The sequence below is a fragment of the Lissotriton vulgaris genome, chromosome 2_1 (genome assembly GCF_964263255.1).
Source record: "Lissotriton vulgaris chromosome 2_1, aLisVul1.2, whole genome shotgun sequence".
NCBI lineage: Eukaryota > Metazoa > Chordata > Amphibia > Caudata > Salamandridae > Lissotriton > Lissotriton vulgaris.
This window is the reverse complement of record NC_141687.1, coordinates 2,025,748,859-2,025,768,287: the sequence shown is the minus strand read 5'-3', so window position 1 is coordinate 2,025,768,287 and position 19,429 is coordinate 2,025,748,859. Positions and strand designations below refer to the sequence as shown.

The following is a 19,429-nucleotide window of genomic DNA, read 5'->3' as shown; positions in this document are numbered from 1 at the left end:
CGACTCGGCGCAGTTTCGGGTTTATCCTCCCGAACAGCGGGTCCGGGATATTCAGGCTCTGATTCCCATCTTTCAGCCTTTATCCCGGGTCTCGGTCAGGTTGATGCTTCGGCTTCTGGGGCTGATGGCCTCCTGCATCCTTCTGGTGCATCATGCCAGGTGGCGGATGCGGGCTCTGCAGTGGGATCTGAAGTTTCAGTGGGCACAGCATCAGGGCAACCTGTCCGACCATGTCATGATCTCAGAGGGCACTGCGAGACAGCTGCAGTGGTGGCTCACGGACCGCGATTGGGTCACCGGCAGATCCCTCTCCCTTCCCCAACCGAAGCACGTAGTTGTGTCCCTCCAGGGCTGGGGAGGCCACATGGGAGAGCGGAGATCAGAGGCCTCTGGTCTCCGGCGGAGTCCCGGCTCCATATCAACCTTCTGGAGCTGCGGGCGATTCGTCTAGCACTGAAGGCATTCCTCCCCTCTGTCCGGGGGAGTGTAGTGCAGGTGTTCACGGACAACACCACCGCCATGTGGTACTGCAAGACACAGGGCTGGGTGGGGTCGTGGACCCTCTGCCAGGAGGCTCTGCGCCTCTGGCAGTGGCTGGAACATCAGGGCATGACCCTGGTGGTTCAACACCTGGCAGGTTCTCTGAACGCCAGGGCGGACGAGCTCAGCCGAAGGTGCATGATGGATCATGAATGGCGTCTGAACTCGGACGTGGCGCAAGGCCTCTTTCTATAGTGGGGAGAGCCTTGGTTAGATCTATTCGCCACCTTAGAGAACGCGCAATGTCGTCAAATCTGCACGTTGGAATTTCCAAGTCGGCACTCGCTCGGGGACGCTATATGTCACGAGTCGAGTTGCGGTCTGTTGTACGCCTTTCCGTCTATACCACTTCTGCCCAGAGTGCTGAAGAAAATCAGGCGCGACCGGGCCCAAGTCATCCTTGTGTCTCCAGACTGGGCGCGAAGATACTGGTATCCCGAGCTACTCAGTATGTCAGTCAATCCCCCGGTTCGTCTGCCTCTTCAGGAGGACCTTCTGTCGCAGCAGCAGGGGAAGGACCTCCACCCAAACCTGTCCAGTCTCCACCTCCATGCTTGTAGATTGAGCGGCGACAGTTGAGGCCATTCGACTTGCCTCCTGAAGTCTGTACTGTGATTCTGGCAGCCAGGCGTCCCTCCACAAAGTCGGTATATGCCTGCAGGTGGAACAGATTTGTGGCATGGTGCACAGCAAAGGCTGTCGATCCTCTCAATGCCCCTCTTTCTGAGGTTCTCCTCTTCCTTCTTTCTCTTGCCCAGCAGGGCTCTGCTCTAGGCACTATCAAGGGCTACCTTTCTGCCCTTTCAGCCTTCCTAAGGCTACCTGATCAGCCTTCTTTGTTCAAGTCCCCCATTGTAAACAGATTCTTAAAGGGCATCACTCATATGTTCCCTCCTGTTCCTTTCGTGATGCCCCAGTGGGACTTGAACCTGGTTCTAACTTTCTTGATGTGCGCTCCCTTTGAGCCACTTCAGAACTGTCCTCTCCGTCTTCTTACACTTAAGACTGCTTTCCTGGTTGCCATCTCCTCTGCCAGGAGAGTGAGTGAGCTCCAAGCTCTTTCCTCTAAACCTCCTTTCCTTTCTGTCCATCCGGACAAGGTTGTGTTTCGGACAAAACCCTCTTTCCTGCCCAAGGTAGTCACAGCCTTCCACATCGGGCAGTCCATCACCTTGCCCACCTTCCTTCCGCCTTCGCATCCCTCGAAAGAGGAAGAGAGGATCCATCGTCTGGACCCAAAACGTGCGCTAGCTTACTATCTGGATCGCACGCGCCAGTTCCAGGTGGATGACCAACTCTTTGTTGGTTACGTGGGCGCTAAGAAAGGACGGGCGGTGCACAAGCGGACCATCTCTTGGTGGATCGTGTTGTGCATCCAAGCGTGTTACTGTTTGGCTAAGAAGGAAACTCCTGTTGAGCTGAGGGCCCACTCCAATCGGGCCACGGCGACTACTACTGCCCTGGGCCGAGGAGTCCCCTTGCAGGACATTTGTCAGGCAGCTACGTGGCCCTCGCTGCACACGTTCACAAGACACTACTGCCTGGACAGCCAAGTCCGGAGAGATGGCTTCTTTGGCCGTTCCATCCTCCAGGACTTTCTGGTGTGATTATTGGTTCGCAGACCCTCCACCGGGTTTGGCATTGCTGGGGTATCTATTCTAAGGTAAGGAATCTATCACTAACGTGTCTCTTTCAGATGCACATGTTACTACTTGTGTAAAGATATATCTGTAAGAGACATTAGTTAGTGATAGATTCCTTACTGACCCACCCATCCTCCCCGTTCTGCGAACCGATATCTAGGGTTAAGGTCATCCCCTTTCAGGGCGATAGCTTCATGGCACCAGTGCTGGTTCTTTCATGGCTCTGCGTATCTACCGCGGTAAAGCTGTGTATAAGAACCGACATCAGCGCGCGAGGCGGCGTCCAAGTACTCCGACGTCATTCTAACGACGGACGCGGAGCCGCGGACGACGCCTTCTGATGCGCAGGGGTATTGCTACGCTAAAGTTTCCGGATCCAGTCTGACAACTGGGGATATTCTAAGGTAAGGAATCTATCACTAACTAATGTCTCTTACAGATATATCGTTACACAAGTAGTAACTTGTGCAACAGTTCCGGGTGGACGATCAGCTCTTTGTTGGCTCCCTGAGCGTCAAAAATGGTCGGGCTGTGCACAAATGGACCATTTCCCCTTGGGTCGTTCTGTGCATCAAAGTATGTTACTCCTTGGCCAAGAATAAGCCTCTTGTGGGTCTGCGTGCCCATTCAACCAGATCAATTGCAGCCACTACTACCTTGGGGCCTGGCGTTCACGTGCAGGACATTTGTCAGGCAGCTAGCTACGTGGGCCTCGCTGCACACGTTTACAAAGCACTACTGTCTTTACAGTCAAGTCCGGGGAGACGTCTTCTTCTGCCGTTCTGTTCTCCGTGACTTCCTGGTGTAATTTTGTTCGCAGACCAACCACCGGGGTTGGTATTGCTGGGGTATGTATTCTAAGGTAAGGAATCCATCACTTAAATGTCTCTTTCAGATGCACAATTACTACTTGTGTAACAATATATCTGTAAGAGACATTAGTTAGTGATAGATTCCTTACCTTCCCACCCATCCTCCCCGTTCTATGAACTGATTACTAGGATTAAGGTCATCCCCTTTTAGGGCCCTAGTTTTATGCACCAATCGTCAGTGTCTTGCATGGCTCTGCGTTCCTGGCGCGGAAAGTTGTGCACAGAACCGACGTCAGCTCGCATGGGTGGCACCTAAGTAGTCTCTGTGACTTCATCTCAGCGCATACGACACCAGCGACTGACACGGAGCCGCACGCCGCCACCTACTGAATCGCAGAGGTCCTGCTAAGCAAAACTTTCCAGATCCAGTCTGACGCCTGGGGATATTCTACGGTAAGGAATCTATCACTAACTAATGTCTCTTACAGATATATAGTTACACAAGCAGTAACTTGTGCTTTAAAACATTATTGAAAGCATGTGGAAATTTTGTTAAGTTAGTACTGTTTTTCAGAAAATCTAAATAAAGTGGTTGACATGCAACACTCTTAAAATGTGTTTGTGATTCTGTGGCTAACCTTCTTTGCCTTACTTTACTTTTACGTTAATGTCCTTATCCATGCCCATTTTCAGATCTCTTACTACTTGGATTAGTTTAACATAACAAAGATGAAAAAGAAGGCTGCTTTGTTAACGGAGAAAAATAAATGATCTATTTGTTTACTATGTTTTGTTAGGTTCTTGGAAGCTTTTCTTTTGTATTGCCCCTCGGCAGGACAATGGTTTGCCGTTGAGGAGTGCATGACTGGAGAGTTTAGGAAGTACAACAATAACAACGGTGACGAGATTATTCCAACTAACAATCTTGAGGAAACCATGCTCGCATTCAGTCACTGGACGTACGAATACACAAGGGGAGAGTTGCTGGTGCTCGATTTGCAAGGTAAATTCGTAATTGGTTTGCATAATTTATTTCATGTTTTGAATATTTCATAGATTTGTGTGATTAGGTGAATGGCTGTTGCTGTGGTGGGGTGTGTCATAAAATATACAGGAATACGAAAAACTCAACTGTTCTATAGTGGAATCCGAATTACTAATGGCATCAAATGCTATCCAGCAGGTTTTAAACTATCTAGAACCTGTGCATATTGGAAATTGCAAAAAGTAATACCGCGCCAGACCTCCCCTTCTCTTTTAGAACTGACCCATCTTAGCCCCTTCTAGTACTTGCCATACGGAATACAATATTGGAGCAAAAGTATCTCAAAGAGGATCTGCTGCACATAGTACAGGGCCGGTATACTGTAACCTCTATAATCCTTCTGTGATGTCACCCCACTAGCTCCATTCTAGTTTCTATCTCTATTTCCCCATAGTTTTATGGCATCATATTTTTTATTTACCAGAAGCCAAATTGGATAAAAAAAAACCTTTCTTTTTTCAAAAACTCTGCAGAAAAACTACCAAAGAAACGCTGCAATCGGCAAGTTCTATTTCCTGGTAGATGTAGCTGAGTTAGCTGACTGACTTATGCCTCTTTTTTGTATCAGCGTGTAACTTTTGATTTGCTGCCAATTATCATTTTTGTTCTTAAAATTATGCTTTCGCTGTAGTTTAGACATTCCTATGGATATTGGCTTCCGCAGATTTCATTTCATATGACTGGCTGCAGAGGGTTGATGGGGTCCCTAATACCACCAAAAGTGACGACTGAGAGACAAACAAGGCACCACCGGTGACGCCAATTCATTGTTGTTCTGCACCTCGTCATGTGCAGGATATGGGGCCCACCTAGTGCTTTTTTTCCTCTTTCAGCTTACTTATCACTTTTTTAAGTTCTTTTCGCAGTATCATGTGGCTCAAAGTCTTCAAACATTCTAGCCATGTGACTGGTATCGGAAGCTGATATCAGTGACAAACTCCCTCCAGGTATCACCTTTGTTGTCTTTACCTTTCGTAAAGCTTCAGCCTCTGACTTCTTTCCGTTGTTCACTTCAAAGCTATTGAGTAGTTTAGCTGGCCGTGTTTTTTTTTTAAGTAGAAATCTAACACCATGTTGAAGTCGTCGCACCCCAGAAACCTCACTTTCGTGCAATATCACAAAAGACACAAGTACAAATGTCCTTCTTATTCCTCCCCCAAGGAGAACAAGCATTGGCATAGCCAATAGGTTTCGCCGTTGGGACCTTATAAGTGTTTAGCCATGCAATACTTGATGTTGTTGCACCAAGGATATTTTACTGGATAACTTAACGCTTATAAGGTCCCAAAGGGTAGACCTATTGGCAATGCCAATGCTTGTTTTTTTTAAAGGACAAGCAGTGCTATCAGGCTCCTGCTGCCACTTAGTCCACGGCATCCCACGTAGACACTGCAGCCATCTTTGAGAGAGGTAGAGAGGTGTAGAGGGAGAGGTGTAGAGAGGTAGAGGGAGAGAGGTGTAGAGAGAGAGGTAGAGAGGCTTAGAGGGAGAGAGGTAGAGAGAGATAGAAAGAGGTAAAGAGGTAGAGAGAGAGGGGGAGAGAGAGAGATAGGTGGGTGCATGCACAGGAGTTAGAACAGACGGCCGTGGGTGTGAACAGCAGTCTGGAAGGTTTAAAACAGCAGAAGCCACGAGTCACGTGGTACCCCCAAGTATGCACACATCGAATAAACCAGTATTTCCTTGAAAGGGCTTCTTGGCACGTCCTCTGCACAGGCCCGCCACACAGGCAGGTAATCAATCACCTTGCATTGTGATGTTTGTGTACCCAGCTGGTGGTTGACAAATTCGCCAGGGGTCACAGGACCGACGTCTAGGCCTCTAGTGAAATCACAGAATCACAGCAGTGCAGGGCTGACACGAAACACAGCTGTGAGTGTGAGGGAGGGAAGACCAGACCTTAACCCCTTAAGTGCTGCTGACGGCCAATGGTCGTCAGCAGCGCTACCTCCCCAGTGCTGCGCACGACCATTGAACGTCCATTCAGCACTAGTTCTAATGGACAGCGCAACACTGGGGAGAAATGTTTACACGCAGCTAAGGTGTTAAGTTAAGAGGCACCACAGACTCACTGCTCCGTGCTTCCAGCTACAGCCGCCTCCGGGGCAGGCTGGCAGCCTGGGGCCTACAGCCATTATTCTAGCCGCAAAGTATGCACGTGGACTTGAGATTTTCACCAGGAAATGACTTAGACCGTCAGTGGACTGAAGATTATCCCCAGGAAATGACCTAGACCCCGGTACTGCGAGAGCTGCAAAGTTCCAGTTTTCTCATTTATACATTTGAGTGTCTGCAGAGGAGGAAACAGTGGCACAAGATATTAGGCGTTTCCCCAAGATCACACAAGTTGGCCAAGTGCCGCACTGCTATCGCGTCACAGAAAACTCTTAAGTGGCAGAACACAACTTTCCCTGCCACACAGAATATAGAAACAAACACTGCCAAAGCCAACAGATCTGGCATTCTATCAGGGTAAATGTTTGCTAATACCCGGGCAATTTTGTGTTGCAACTAGCTGCCCAAAAAAGGAAACCCCATAGTGAACGGATATCTTGGGATGTAATATGGAAGCTGGGAAAAGAGTGCCTTTGTTGAACAGACGGCATTTGTACGGTCAGATTCCCTCTTCCCCGTACTTTACGAGGGTTTAACTAGGCCTGCAACTGATGTCTTCCAAAGGCATAACCTCAAGGCATTATATGTGAAATCGGCTGCTTAAAGAACGAGAAGGAGCTCGTTCTAACAGTGTTATCCGCTCCACCCCACGAGGCCGACAACCTCGATCCCAGTGACGATTCCTCAGGGCAGTAGTTCTATGACTACTCTGAGAAGAATGTAATTCAAATGAACAAGTTGCTTAGCCCAGCCAGCCACTAGATGGCGCTACGATGCAAAGCACATGAAACTAGTAGGTTTAAGCTTCAAAGGTCCCCACTTGAATCTGACAGATGATAGATACCGTTTTAAAGTTTCTAGTCGGCCCTTACTTTACAAGATATATAAAATACATGCACTGCTCAAATACAAGAACAGGAGGCTTACATTTAATTACTGTTGGCTTAAAATACCTCCAGGTGCGAGAGGCAGCATGAACCTTAACAAACCCTCAATGCGTCCAAAGCTTGCTTTAACAAGTGCGTGCCCCTCGCTAAAAGTGGGAGGGTTGAGGGGAGCACACAAAGCGTTTCCCTTGGGTGAGCGGGCCAGGGGCACCATGTTTTTTTTCGCCAGTTAATTACAACATATGGTGTCAAAGCTCGCTCCCGCAAGGGAATCGCCAAACGTGCACGCGTATCCATTGAGAGCAATGCAACGCGTGCATGTTTTTAGGGCAAAAACTGAATCAATTTCAAAAGGTTGTTTTCCTATTGTAGCGCATGTGCGCTGCTATAGGCTCGACCTAAAAAGGAAAAATCCAAAGACAGGCTGGACTTTCTTTTGACACAACTTTGCTTCTCCCTTTCTAAAAGCATTTACATTTCAGTCCTGCCACGGCTCGTCAGGCTCAAACTGAACTGTTTCAAAAAGCCACACTGTTTATCAGCAGTACCTTTCTGGTGCGACTGACTCACTGTCACCTTGGGTCACTAATTTTCCACTGCACCAGTAGTCGGCAGTGTATTCAGCTCCATCTTCGGTGGTTGCTACTTACTGCAAAAGAGATCCCCTTTCTTTGGTCAAGTCTCTATTGCAGTTCCTTACATTTTGACTGCGACACCGACTATTAGACTCCCCACAGCATATTGCGGCATAGATTTGCACATTTTGCTGCATTATTGCGGCACTTTATTTTACTAACAATCATTCCTTTCCAGTGTGTTTTAGCAGAATATTCCACTTTGAAATTGGCATGTTTAAAGTGTCTGAAAGGGTTTGTTTGTTATATTCTCCTTCGTGGTAACATTCTGGAGCATAGGTTAAGCCATGCACACTAGCACAGGGCTGCTATTCATCCTATATTTCTGTGGCATTGTGCTGACCCGGGGCTACTTATTGTACTCGTTTGATGTGCTGCATTTATATTCAATTGATTTAAATACTTATTTGATATAAGTTAATTCTTTTGGTCATATCCTTTTCTTCATGTCCCTTCATCTTTTTGTCTCTATTGACCTTTTCTAGCATTTTGCAAGATATTAGTTGTTACTGTATCAAAGTATCTATTTAAATGAAACCTGCTGTGACATTGTTGTATTTTACTAAAGTTCAACATGTGAAATGTCCTCATGAAACAAAACAGTAAAGATTCCATGTGCCCATCCCAAGTAAGGTGTGAGAATAAGCACTCCAGTGTTCTATAGCACTGAGCTGCCAGAGCAGCTGCTACCAGGGAAACAACCTAAATAACCAAACACCATTGCAAAATGTAAACCTGCACAATGCTCCTGTGGGCTGATTCAAAATATGAAAGGGAAGCCTAGACAAATGGGGACTGACCCCAACAAATCAGGGCTGAAAGTGGCCTCTCTATTCTTGATCATAATAGGGGATGCCAGTTGGCAATTCTAAAATGAAATACAATGAAGTGCAATAAGTCCAGCCCCACACCCCAGCCCTGCCTTTGCATGAAAATCAGTTGGGGCAGTCAGCAACTACCCCTTTGTCAGTGCTGGCACTGCTGTGCTACTTCGGTCACATGTTCGGGAAGGGAGCAGGAACACAAACCTGTTTTCCTTTTTAGTTCTAGGTTTTGACAGCAAAGGTGGCAAGCAGATTTATTGCTAACAAAATACATAATTCTGATAGATACATCTGCCTGTGGATTCCTCACCTTATGAATATCCCCTGTGCCAGCATTCCGTGGAAATTTTTCCTAGCTCTCTGCACCGACGAGGTCGTCACAATGCCATGGCTCCGCACGCGGCTCCGCATGACGTCACCGGAGCCATAAGAGGACCACATCGGCATGATGACATCAGTTCTCCTTTTTCCGCGCTGTCGACGCTAACGTTTTTTTCTGGGACTCTCCATACTTCGTTTGGATACTTTGTAATTTCAATTGTATCTCTTTCTCTTTTGTCATGTATGCTCTGAGGAAGTCAGGTTTTAAGCCCTGCAGGGAGTGCAGTAAACATATGTCTATTACTGACCCGCATGATGATTGACTTTGGTGTTAATCTTCAGATCACGACGTCGAGGGATGTTCTTCTTGCTTGAAGATGAATCCTAAGGCGTTGAAGGAGCGAGAAGCCAAACTTTACATGGCCAAGGCAAGTAAAGAAAAAAGGCATGAAAAAGGTCAAAGTCCAGGTCTTCGACTTCCCATTACTCCAAGAGGAAGCATAAGAAGAAGAGGAGACATGCTTCTCAGAGCCGATCCTCAAAAGCTGAGGTATCGAGGTCACCTTCTCCTGCTCAACGTCGAGCAAAGGACTTGCTTTCTCCTTCAGTGTCTCCTCAAGCGACTCTGACTCGACGACGCCGAGATTCTGACTGACTCCAGAGGGTGTGTCGAATCCGGTTGATGATGAGGTTCCTTCTGCTGCGGCTGTTCCACCTGTGGCTCCAGTGGCTCCGATTCCAGAGGTACCTCGTTCGGTTGTGGAACCAGCTTCATACCCTCAGTTTCCGATGCCGGGTTCGGATCTGTCGCATTTCCTGAATGGGATGTATGGCATGCTCGCCAAGACCTCGTACCCCTCTGGAGCACCTTCGGGTCCCCTGGGTCCTTTTGCATATAATTTGGGTGTGCCTCACCAGTATCTTCAGGCCCCTTTATGGCGTTCATGCCATCGAAGCCGTCCTGGCCCTTCCCGGCTCCAAGGATGTTGACGCCGTATGGTCAGTGTAGGAAGGTGGTTATCTGACTATGGTTGCCCCCAACTTTTTGCCTGGTGTTTTGCTAGTTTTCGACTTAGTTGAACTGGGACCCTGCTATTCAGGACCCCAGGCCCACTGCTCTCTCTGTAAAATGGATTCCATGCACCTTAGGTACATATCTAATTGGATACTGAGTCACCTTATCAGCCCCTGTACAGTGTACCTTAGGTACCCAGGGCATAGGTGCACCCAGGGCCTATCAGGGGCTGCAGCATGTATTATGCCACCCCTGGCTGGCCACCCAAATCTGACACAACTGGCTGCACGACAGCTAGGGCAAGGTGGTGTAATCACCCTTTGCTTTAGATATAGTATTCCTTATATCTAAACCTAAAATGGACACATGCATTCCTATCAGTCACTCCTATGGCAGGCCTTATCAATCCTGAAGGCAGAGTGCTTGGAATTATGTGAGATGGTGCTCTGGCATGAGCTGATCCCGTTCGCAGCTTGCGGAACCAAGTCCTAATAGCTGTTCCATGATAACGCGTACCATATACTCTTAAGTGCATTATAATCCTCGCAGTTATTTGCCAACTTTGGTATCGCTTTATCAAAACATGTCGAGTAAGGTGTCATACGAATTGGAATACTAACCCCTCACCAATTCTGGCGAAGGGGTTAGCATTCCACCCTTCTAGAGGGACACGACATGTATGTAACTGTGAACCCTGGTTAAAGTTGACTCGAGCCTCAGCATCACAAAATGGATGCTGCCACCACAGACACAAGTCTGACCTCCTGCTGCTGGGAGTCCTTCCAGCGAGGAGAGCTCGGACAAAGGGTTTCCTGTCAGGGGCGGTGCTAGCACCATCCCAGACAGGATTTTGTGTATCCCAGGTAGGCAGGGCTGAGAGGAAGGTGACTGCAAGTGGCACCCCGGTGCTCACTGTGCATATGCCGGCTCAAACCAGTTCCAGGGGCACCCCAGCCCCTGAGCTGGGGAGAGACCGGACAAAGGAGAGGGGTGTAACCACCCCCCTCCTGGTCCCACCAATGGGCAGGACCTAGTCGCGTCCCAGCCCCTTTTCTTAGGATAAAGGTAGGAGCGGGCCCCCTTCCCAAATGAGATAATCTTGAATCTTGAACTACTTTCCACGAAAGGAACTCTTGACATTCTCTGAAGACTCTCCCTTGTGGCTAAGGAGTAGCCACCCTGCACCAGCAGGCACCACCTAAGCAGTTGCGGTTTGCTGCACGTCCATCCTCCGGATCAAGACTGACCAGCTCGACGAGACCCGGATTCCCTGCCATCTCTGACCTCTACCTGCATCATCAGCCGAGCTGAGATTCGTGGGTGTGACGAGACCCAAGGGACCGGCCATCTTCAAAACCTGCACGAAGCTTAACCAGCACGACCGCCGAGGGATCCTCGAGTGAGTGCACTGGGGTTTGAGAAGCCCCAATCCAGAGCAGCTCCAGCACCGAAGTCCAGCCCCCCAGCATCCACGAGGTCTGCGTGGGGCCCTTCTGCTTCTCCGCTGCTTGCGACGTTGTCCGGTCACTTGCCCGTTGGCTAGTGGCCCTCCTGACGACGTACCGCGACGTACCGCGACGTTTTCACCGCTGGTCTGGTTGCTCCAGACTGGCCCTTGCTCCCTTCCAAAAGAGGAGCACCCCGGACCCTCCTGGTCCACTCCAGACGCCATTTTGACGCCACCGCGTGGGCTTGCCTTTGCCAAGGCTTGTTGTTCCAATCCTGGTTCTAGCATCGCCGACAGCAGACACCATCGTGGGACAGCTCGCACCTCCAGCCTGGTCGCCGACAACGCCTCCTGGCCCGTGTGACTGCAGAGTCCAGCGTCGCCCACTCACCTGATCACGGTGACCTCATCCGGTGCCATCCTGGTGCCCACACAATCACTGGCTAGTGATTAAGAACTGAGTCCCCTCTGCTTTCAGGTCGTCTCCATCACCGATCCAGCCTTGGATCACACCGAACATCTTCACTGGTCGCCTGCCAGCAACTTCTTCTTTCAGGCTCCATAGACTACAACGAGGATTCCTGACGTTATTTGAACCCTATGCAGCCGCAGCCCCTGGGCTAGGTAACCCGAGCATTTCGGTGCTCCTACGCAGGTTCACTATCCAAGTGTCCAGATCCTTTTTCGTTTTTAGTCTACCTAGTCGGATTCGTCCGGGAACAGTAACTTTAGAATTGCTAGCATCCATAGACTTTGTCCCGCATCCCGCGTGAGAGTGCACACTCTGCACCCGAGTTCCCTAGGCCTCCTGCTCCTAACCTTAGAGTTCAGTAGTGTAGTCCTAGCGGTCCTGAAGCCTCTGGATCGTGTTACTCACCTGCTAGTATTTCGCATTCCACTTTTAGAGTATATGGTTTTTCGTGCCCCTCGGGCATTTGTGTAAATTGTGCAACTTGTAGTATTTTCGTAATAGTTTTGTATTGTGCTTAGCTCCCTGACTCATAAAGAGTTCAGGGTAGACTTGTTATTAATACATATCCTTTATGTTTATAACAACTTGTGTGGTGTCCTTTCACTTGGTGTTCAAGGGGTAAATGTGATGGTAAAACAGCTGGCTTAACACGCCCTCTAGAGTTTAGCCTAAAGACTGCTTGTGTCCACACTACTAGGATAGCTGGTCTATAAGGTTGACTTACAACCAATCATCAATAAGGGTAGTTTGGTATGATACATAGTGATCACTAGAATAGTGAGCACTATATATCAGGCCAACTTCTCACAGTCAGTCCCTGGCTCCATCCTGTAAAGCCTCTCGGATTCGATGAGCGCCGGCTATGGTAGTGGATCCGCCTTCGACACTGCTCCCGAAGCCGTCAACGCTGAAATCGAAGATGCGCTCGAGGAGAGAGGTGCAGAGATTATTGTAAGAGGAGCAGTACCAGGATGAAGAGAGGGAGGAAGGAGAGGTGTCTGACAGAAGATGTGGTTGAAGACTTGTGTGAGGCAAGTGGGCTTGACACTTCCCGGGAGTGGGACTTTGTTTCTCAAAAGGCTTCTCCCTCGAAGGATGTAGCTCCTTATCATATGGTTATTGGGAAGGCTGCAGAACTTTTGGATTTGCAGCTTCCTGTGGCGGAATATAAGCCTAATCTTCTTACTGAGGTGCTTCATTCTCCTTCTTCTGTGGTTGAACCACTTTTGCCATTCAATGATGCTCTGTCGGAGCCAATCCTCGATGTGTGGCGCAACCCTCTTTCGGCTCCTGCTGTTTCGAGGTCAGTCTCAAGAAGGTATAGACCTGCTCCTGGAGATCCAGTTTTCCTTTCTTCTCACCCCTCTCTGGAAAGTCTGGTGGTGCAGGCTTCTTGTTCGAAGCAATCTACAGGGACTTTTTCGCAGGCTCCCGCAGACGGGGATTACAAAAAGTTGAAGCAATCTTCGAAAAAGGTCTTTTCGTCTGCTAGTATGGCGCTGAAGTCTACCAACGCCATATGTCTCTTGGGCAGGTATATTCATGCCCTAATGGACTCTGCAAAACAGCTTCTTCCAAAGTTGTCTGAAGAGGACAGGGGGAATCTGAGTGAAGTGTTGGTGGACTCTCAGGCTGCGGATCGCCAAGTCATCCAGTCTGGCTTGGACACGGCAGATTCTATTGCAAGAGTAATGGTCTCATCCATTGCGACAAGAAGACATGCATGGTTAAGGTTTTCAGGGTTCTCTCCTGACGTGCAGACTGCTCTCATTGATTTGCCATTTGATGGTTCAAAGCTTTTTGGTAAAAAGGCGGACTCTGCCCTTCAAAGATTTAATGACAGTAAGGCTACTGCAAGGTCTTTGTGTCTGCAGACTCAAGCAAAAGGCTATAGATATAAACGTTATTGTGGTTTAGGAAATACTTCCTTTCGTGGGTCCAGACAGCCTCAGCAACAGCAGCAGAACCCCTTGTATAGGAGCTACAGGGGTAAAGGCATAGGTCGCCTTCGTGGAATCTCCAATCTTGTAGAAAATGGATAAGCCGACCTCCCACGGGACCCAAATGATCCAGGATGGTGTATCTAGGGCTGCTTTCCTGCATTACCGGGAGGGGTTGGGGAGGTAGAGAATGAGGAGGAGGAAGAGGGTTGCCGTCTGTCTCCACGAAGGCGACCTATGCCTTTACCCCTGTAGCTCCTATACAAGGAGTTCTGTATAGGAGCTACAGGGGTAAGATGGCAACCCTCTTCCTCCTCCTCAATCCCTACCTCCCCAACCCCTCCCGGTAATGCAGGAAAGCAGCCCTAGATCCACCATCCTGGATCATTTGGGTCCCGTGGAAGTCGGCTTATCCATTTTCTACAAGATTGGAGATTAATAACTTCGGACCTTTGGGTTTTATATCTTGTAGAAAATAGGTACGCCCTTCCCATTAGGGAATTCCCTCCTCCTTACCCTCCTTGTCAGGGGTTTTGCAAGGAGGATCATTTGCTTCTCCTTTAGTAGTAAGTTCTTACCTTGTTACAAAAAGGTGCGATAGAGGTGGTTCAGGAGCAGGAAAGGGGTCCGGGTTGCTACTCCCGGTATTTCCTGATCCCAAAGAAGGATGGCAGAATACGTCCTATCCTGGACCTCAGAATCTTGAATCTGTTTCTCAAACAGGAGAGGTTCAAGATGCTCACCCTAGCGCTGGTTCTTCAAGCGCTGCAACAAGAGGACTAGATGATGTCCATCGACTTGCAGGATGCTTTTTCCACATCCCTATCCTGAAGTCGCACAGGAAGTATCTCCGGTTTCCGGTTGGTTCGCAACATTACCAGTTTGCGGTACTTCTATTTGGTCTTACTATCGCACCGCACCTCAAAAGTCTTTGGTCTCCAGAGGAGAGATTGTTTCATATCAATCTTTTGGAATTGGGGCGATATGTTTGGTGCTCAAGGCCTTTCTCCCTTCCCTTCGCGGCCAGGCGGTTCAAGTCCTGATGGACAACACTGTCCCGATGTGGTATGTCAACAAGCAGGGAGGAGTAGGGTCTTACTGTCTCTGCAGAGAGGCGTTGCAGCTCTGGTCCTGGGCTCAGGATCAGTGATTTGCTTGATGGCAAATCTTCTGGCTGGCGTGCTGAAAGTGCGTGCGAACAGTCTGTCGGCAGTTCTCCGCCGACCACGAGTGGAGGCTTAATCCGGAGGTAGTTCAACACATCTTTCAGACGTGGGGAACTCCTCGGGTGGACCTGTTTGCCACTCTCGAGAACGCGCACTGCCTGTCATTCTGCAGTCTCCAGTTTCCGATGTAGGGAGCGTTGGGGGACGTGTTTCAGTTGAGTTGGAGCTCACAAATCCTTTATGTGTTTCCTCTCATACCCTTGAATCCTTGGATTCTGAGGAAGATTCGCCAAGACCGGGCCCAAGTTATATTAATCGCCCTGGATTGGCCAGGAAGGGTGTGGTACACAGAGCTTCTTCACCTCTGGTCTCACCCTCCGCTCCGTCTCCCTCTCAGGGTAGACCTCCTCTCGCAGTCAGAGGGGCAGGCTCTACACCCCCACCTCCAGAGCCTGCACCTTCATGCCTGGAGATTGAACGGGGCAACCTGAATTCTTTTTTTCTCCTGCCTGATGTTGTGAATGTTATATTATCGGCCAGGAGACACTCCACCAAGTCTGTCTATTCCTATAGGTGGTCAAAATTTGTTAGATGGTGTGGAGAGAAATCTATTGATCCTTTGAAGGCACATCTTTCTGATGTTCTTTGTCTTTCACTTCATTTGGCTCAGCAGGGTTGTGCTGTTGTCACTGTTAAGGGATATTTGTCTGCTTTGTTGGCATTTCTAAGTTTACCTGATCAACCTTCTCTTTTTATGTCTCCAATAGCCTTAAGGTACATTAAGGTGCTTACTAACATGTTTCCGCCAACTCCTTTTATTATGCCCCAGTGGGATTTAAATCTGGTTTTAACTTTTTGGATGGGTTCCACAGATGAACCTATGCATAGTTGTCCTTTGACGTTACTGACATTCAAGACAGTCTTTCTAGTGGCTATCACTTCGACTAGGAGGGTGAATGAGCTTCAGGCTTTGAGTTCAAAGCCACCTTTTCTGACCATACATGCTGAAAGATGGTACTCAGGACCAGGGCTGCTTTTCTGCCTAAGGACTGCCTAGGACAGTCCATTACCCTCCCTACTTTTTATCCTCCCCCTTCCAAGGAGGAGGAGAGACTTCATCGTTTGGATCCAAAGAGGGCGATTAGCTTCTAATTGAATAGAACAAAGGACTTTCCTCAAGATGATCCTCTCTGGTCAGATATGCTGGTGGTATGAAGGGCAAGCCAGTGCACAAGCGCACTTCATCCAGGTGGATCATCTTGTGCATCAAAATATGCTACTCCCTGGCTGTTAAGGAGCCTCCTGTAGATATTAGAGCTCATTCAACCAGGGCTAAATCGTCTACTTCTGCTTTGTCCAGGGGTGTTCCTGTATTGGACATCTGTAAAGCTGCAACTTGGGCTTCCCTCCACACTTTCGCGAAGCATTACTGCTTGGATTCCGAGGTGAGGAGGGATGGCCATTTTGCACGCTCTGTTTTGCTAGACTTTTTGGTATAGAAGGGTGGACACCCTCATCCGGGGATTGGACTGCTGTTGGATTCTGTTCATAAGGTGAGGAATCCACAGGCAGATGTATCCATCAGAAGAACAAGTTACTTATCTTCGGTAACACTTTTTCTGGTGGATGCAGTATCTGCCTGTGGATTCCTCACAGACCCACCCGCCTCCCCGTTGTCCACCCTTTTATACCTTAAAAGAGGTATTGTTTATGGCTGCCTAGGCGTTCCTCTCCTCCGTGGCACCAAGCGTTTAATCATTTTTGGGTCATTTCCTGCAGCCAAAAGATATCTTCAATGGTGTAGTAGCGCTACGGAAGTCGCCGAGATCCAGACTGTAGCTCTATGGAGATGAACGATGCCCCAGAGCTGCTGATCGAGTGTTCACGGGCCGCGGCCGCAGGGAGATCGGCGCGCGCCTCTGCCCCCATGGTGTGAACTGTCCTAACAGGGCAACAGCAACCAACCCTGACGCCGGAAAACGGACACGAGACTTCTCTGCCACAAAGGTCTGTAGCGGCATGAACGGGTGTGTACTCCGGCGAGGGAAGAGCAGAATTTGAAGGGGAACCTTACCGATTGGGCGCAGCATCTGGAGAGTCAAAATGGCGGCCGCCACTCTCTGCAACCCCCCCGAGACGACCCGAGTTAGTCCCATGATTTCCCTGGGTAGTGCAGATACCTGGTGTGCCCTAGGAGTAGGCCTGTCACTCCCTGAAGGTGGCTGATATTAAGGGAGACTCTGCAAAATCATATTATTGAAGCGATGAAGTCGCAGCCTATGTGCACAAGTGACTAACAAGTGGAATGCTATATGATGATTACTAGTCCCCCAGACAATCTCTGGTGCTCCCTCTTTTCGGTGAAATTAACATGTATGTATTGACATGTTTGCTTGAATGTGAACCTAATGGGGCCAGTAATAGAGAAGATCTACGCTACACCAATGCCTGAGCCTAAGATGGCCGACAAGTGGGACACTGCCTAATACCAAATAGTTGATGCTGCAGTTCAGCCACCCCAAGCGCAAACCAGCTATTGGAGCTCTAATCTGAGGTGAAATCCAACTGATAATACCGATCTGTGTATTGGTCTGCCTGCACAGTTACCTACATATTTGCGCACTTAGCCCCTGGAGGCCACTATAGAGACACTATAAGGTCACACAGCAGCTCTACATATCACTCTGGTCTGCAATCGGGTATCGCCAATTTTTTATATTAATCCTGTACACCAGCGCTGTTACATCCCTTCCAGCGAATATGGGAGATAAGGAACCCAAAACCCTTAAAAGACCCAATGCTGAGCCACCGAATCTAGCATCGCCTGTCAAGGGAGCAAAGGACATAAACGCCACTCTAGACATGATTCTCCTCAAGCTCGCGGAGGTACACGAGGTCACAAAATCCACCAGGGAAGAAATTGCGGCGGTGAGGCAGGATATCAAGGACACCAACGTGCGACTTTCTGAAACTGAATCCAGAATCAGCCACTTAGAAGACTCTGAGGTAAAAGTGTGCAAAACTCTGAAGGACCTCTCCCTGTCTACGTCGTCAATGTCGCGCCGTCTCTCGGAGTTGGAAAACAGAAACCGACGGGGAAAACTGAGGATTTTTGGAATTCCGGAAGGATCTGAAGGGAAAGATGGAGACTGTATATCATTCCTGGAAACATGGTTCCCTCAAGCCACCAGCCTCTCTTTTAGTGCGCTGTTGGAACTCGACCGAGCTCATAGAGTCCCTACTCGCCTCACTCATCACAAAGGGGTCCCAAGCCAATTGTATGTAAGCCTTTGAGGTATCAGCATGTAGAACAAATCCTGTTGTTTATGCGTAAACACAATCACATCCTTTGGAAGACCAATAAGATATACATATCCCAGGATTACTGCAAAGAAACTGTCGCCCTGAGGAAAGATTTCCTGGCCCTTCGCCCGAGGCTTCGCCAGCTTGATTACCAATACGGCTTTGTGGGTCCTGCGCGCTTCTGTGTAACAATACAAGGAGTTCCCCAAGTATTCTCGGATCCTCAACATCTACGAAGATTTCTTGATGGCCCTAAAGAATCGAAAATGGATACTGCGGCAGCGCCAATCACGCCAATCTCGCAGGGAAAGGGCGACTAGCTCTGGCCCCACGCCTTGACCACTGTGTACGTACAGTTTCATCCATGTGCATCCTTGTTCACCCAGGTTCTCCGTAGCCAAGCCTTCCAGCCTTTTTGCAGGCTCGGTCAACATGTAGGATATGGTACCTGTTCTTGATTAACTCTGTCCTGGAGATCTGTGATCTGGAGGAATGGTAGGAAAACTTATTTCTTATTTGCATTTTCCAGCTTTCATATTTACACAAAGATCTTTGGTCCAGGATGTGCACGGAATGATTATAATCTGGCCTCAAACTTCTTTCGGCAGTATGAAGGTCTGCTGGCGCCACAGAGTGCCTGCCATTATCTCTTGTTCTGTATACATTGTGCTGTGAGATTACGATCACTCAGGTATATACAGTCAACTGACTTATACCACAATGTGCGAACACTCCTACTGGTGAGATAGAGCTTTCATGTTCTAGTCTTCAACCTGTAAAATTTACTACTCGTTTGGGTCAGCTGCTCGTTATCTGTCCAAAGGTGTCCAGGGATGTCCAGGGATGGACCAGTGGTTGATATATGCCGCTCCAAAGTTCAACTCTACATAATCACCTTAGGCCTTATGCCTTACAATTTGTTTGGGAAGTACTACTGCTTGCTTGGGACAGCTGTTTGTTATTTGCCATAGATGTCCAAAGACGGCTCAGTGAACTATATTTGTCACCCCAAGCTCAACTGCTAACCAGTCACCTTCTACCTTGTTTTGGTGTATATTAGGATAGCTACATAATGTTGTTAGTATGTTAGTCATGTTAGTAATGTATGAAATTTTGGGACTCTAAGTCTCGGACGAACTACTGAATGTTTTCGGCTGCTTACATAGTTTGATCCCGGTACATAGTTTGTTCCCGGAACACTGTTTGATTCAGAAACACTGTTTGATTCAGCAACACTGTTTTGCCTACACTTATGCGCAGGTAT

The 19,429-nt window shown here is 48.6% G+C and overlaps 1 protein-coding gene across 1 annotated transcript in view; it reads left to right on the top strand.

The window, feature by feature from the left end:
- The window catches only part of LOC147733678 (transient receptor potential cation channel subfamily M member 7-like), a 1,990,815-nt gene that overhangs the window by 1,840,063 nt on the left and 131,323 nt on the right, over window positions 1-19,429 (top strand). The window contains exon 36 of the mRNA XM_086958252.1: window positions 3,793-3,998. Coding sequence (XP_086814378.1) covers window positions 3,793-3,998 — 206 coding nt within the window. The remainder of the gene's footprint in view (window positions 1-3,792; window positions 3,999-19,429) is intronic.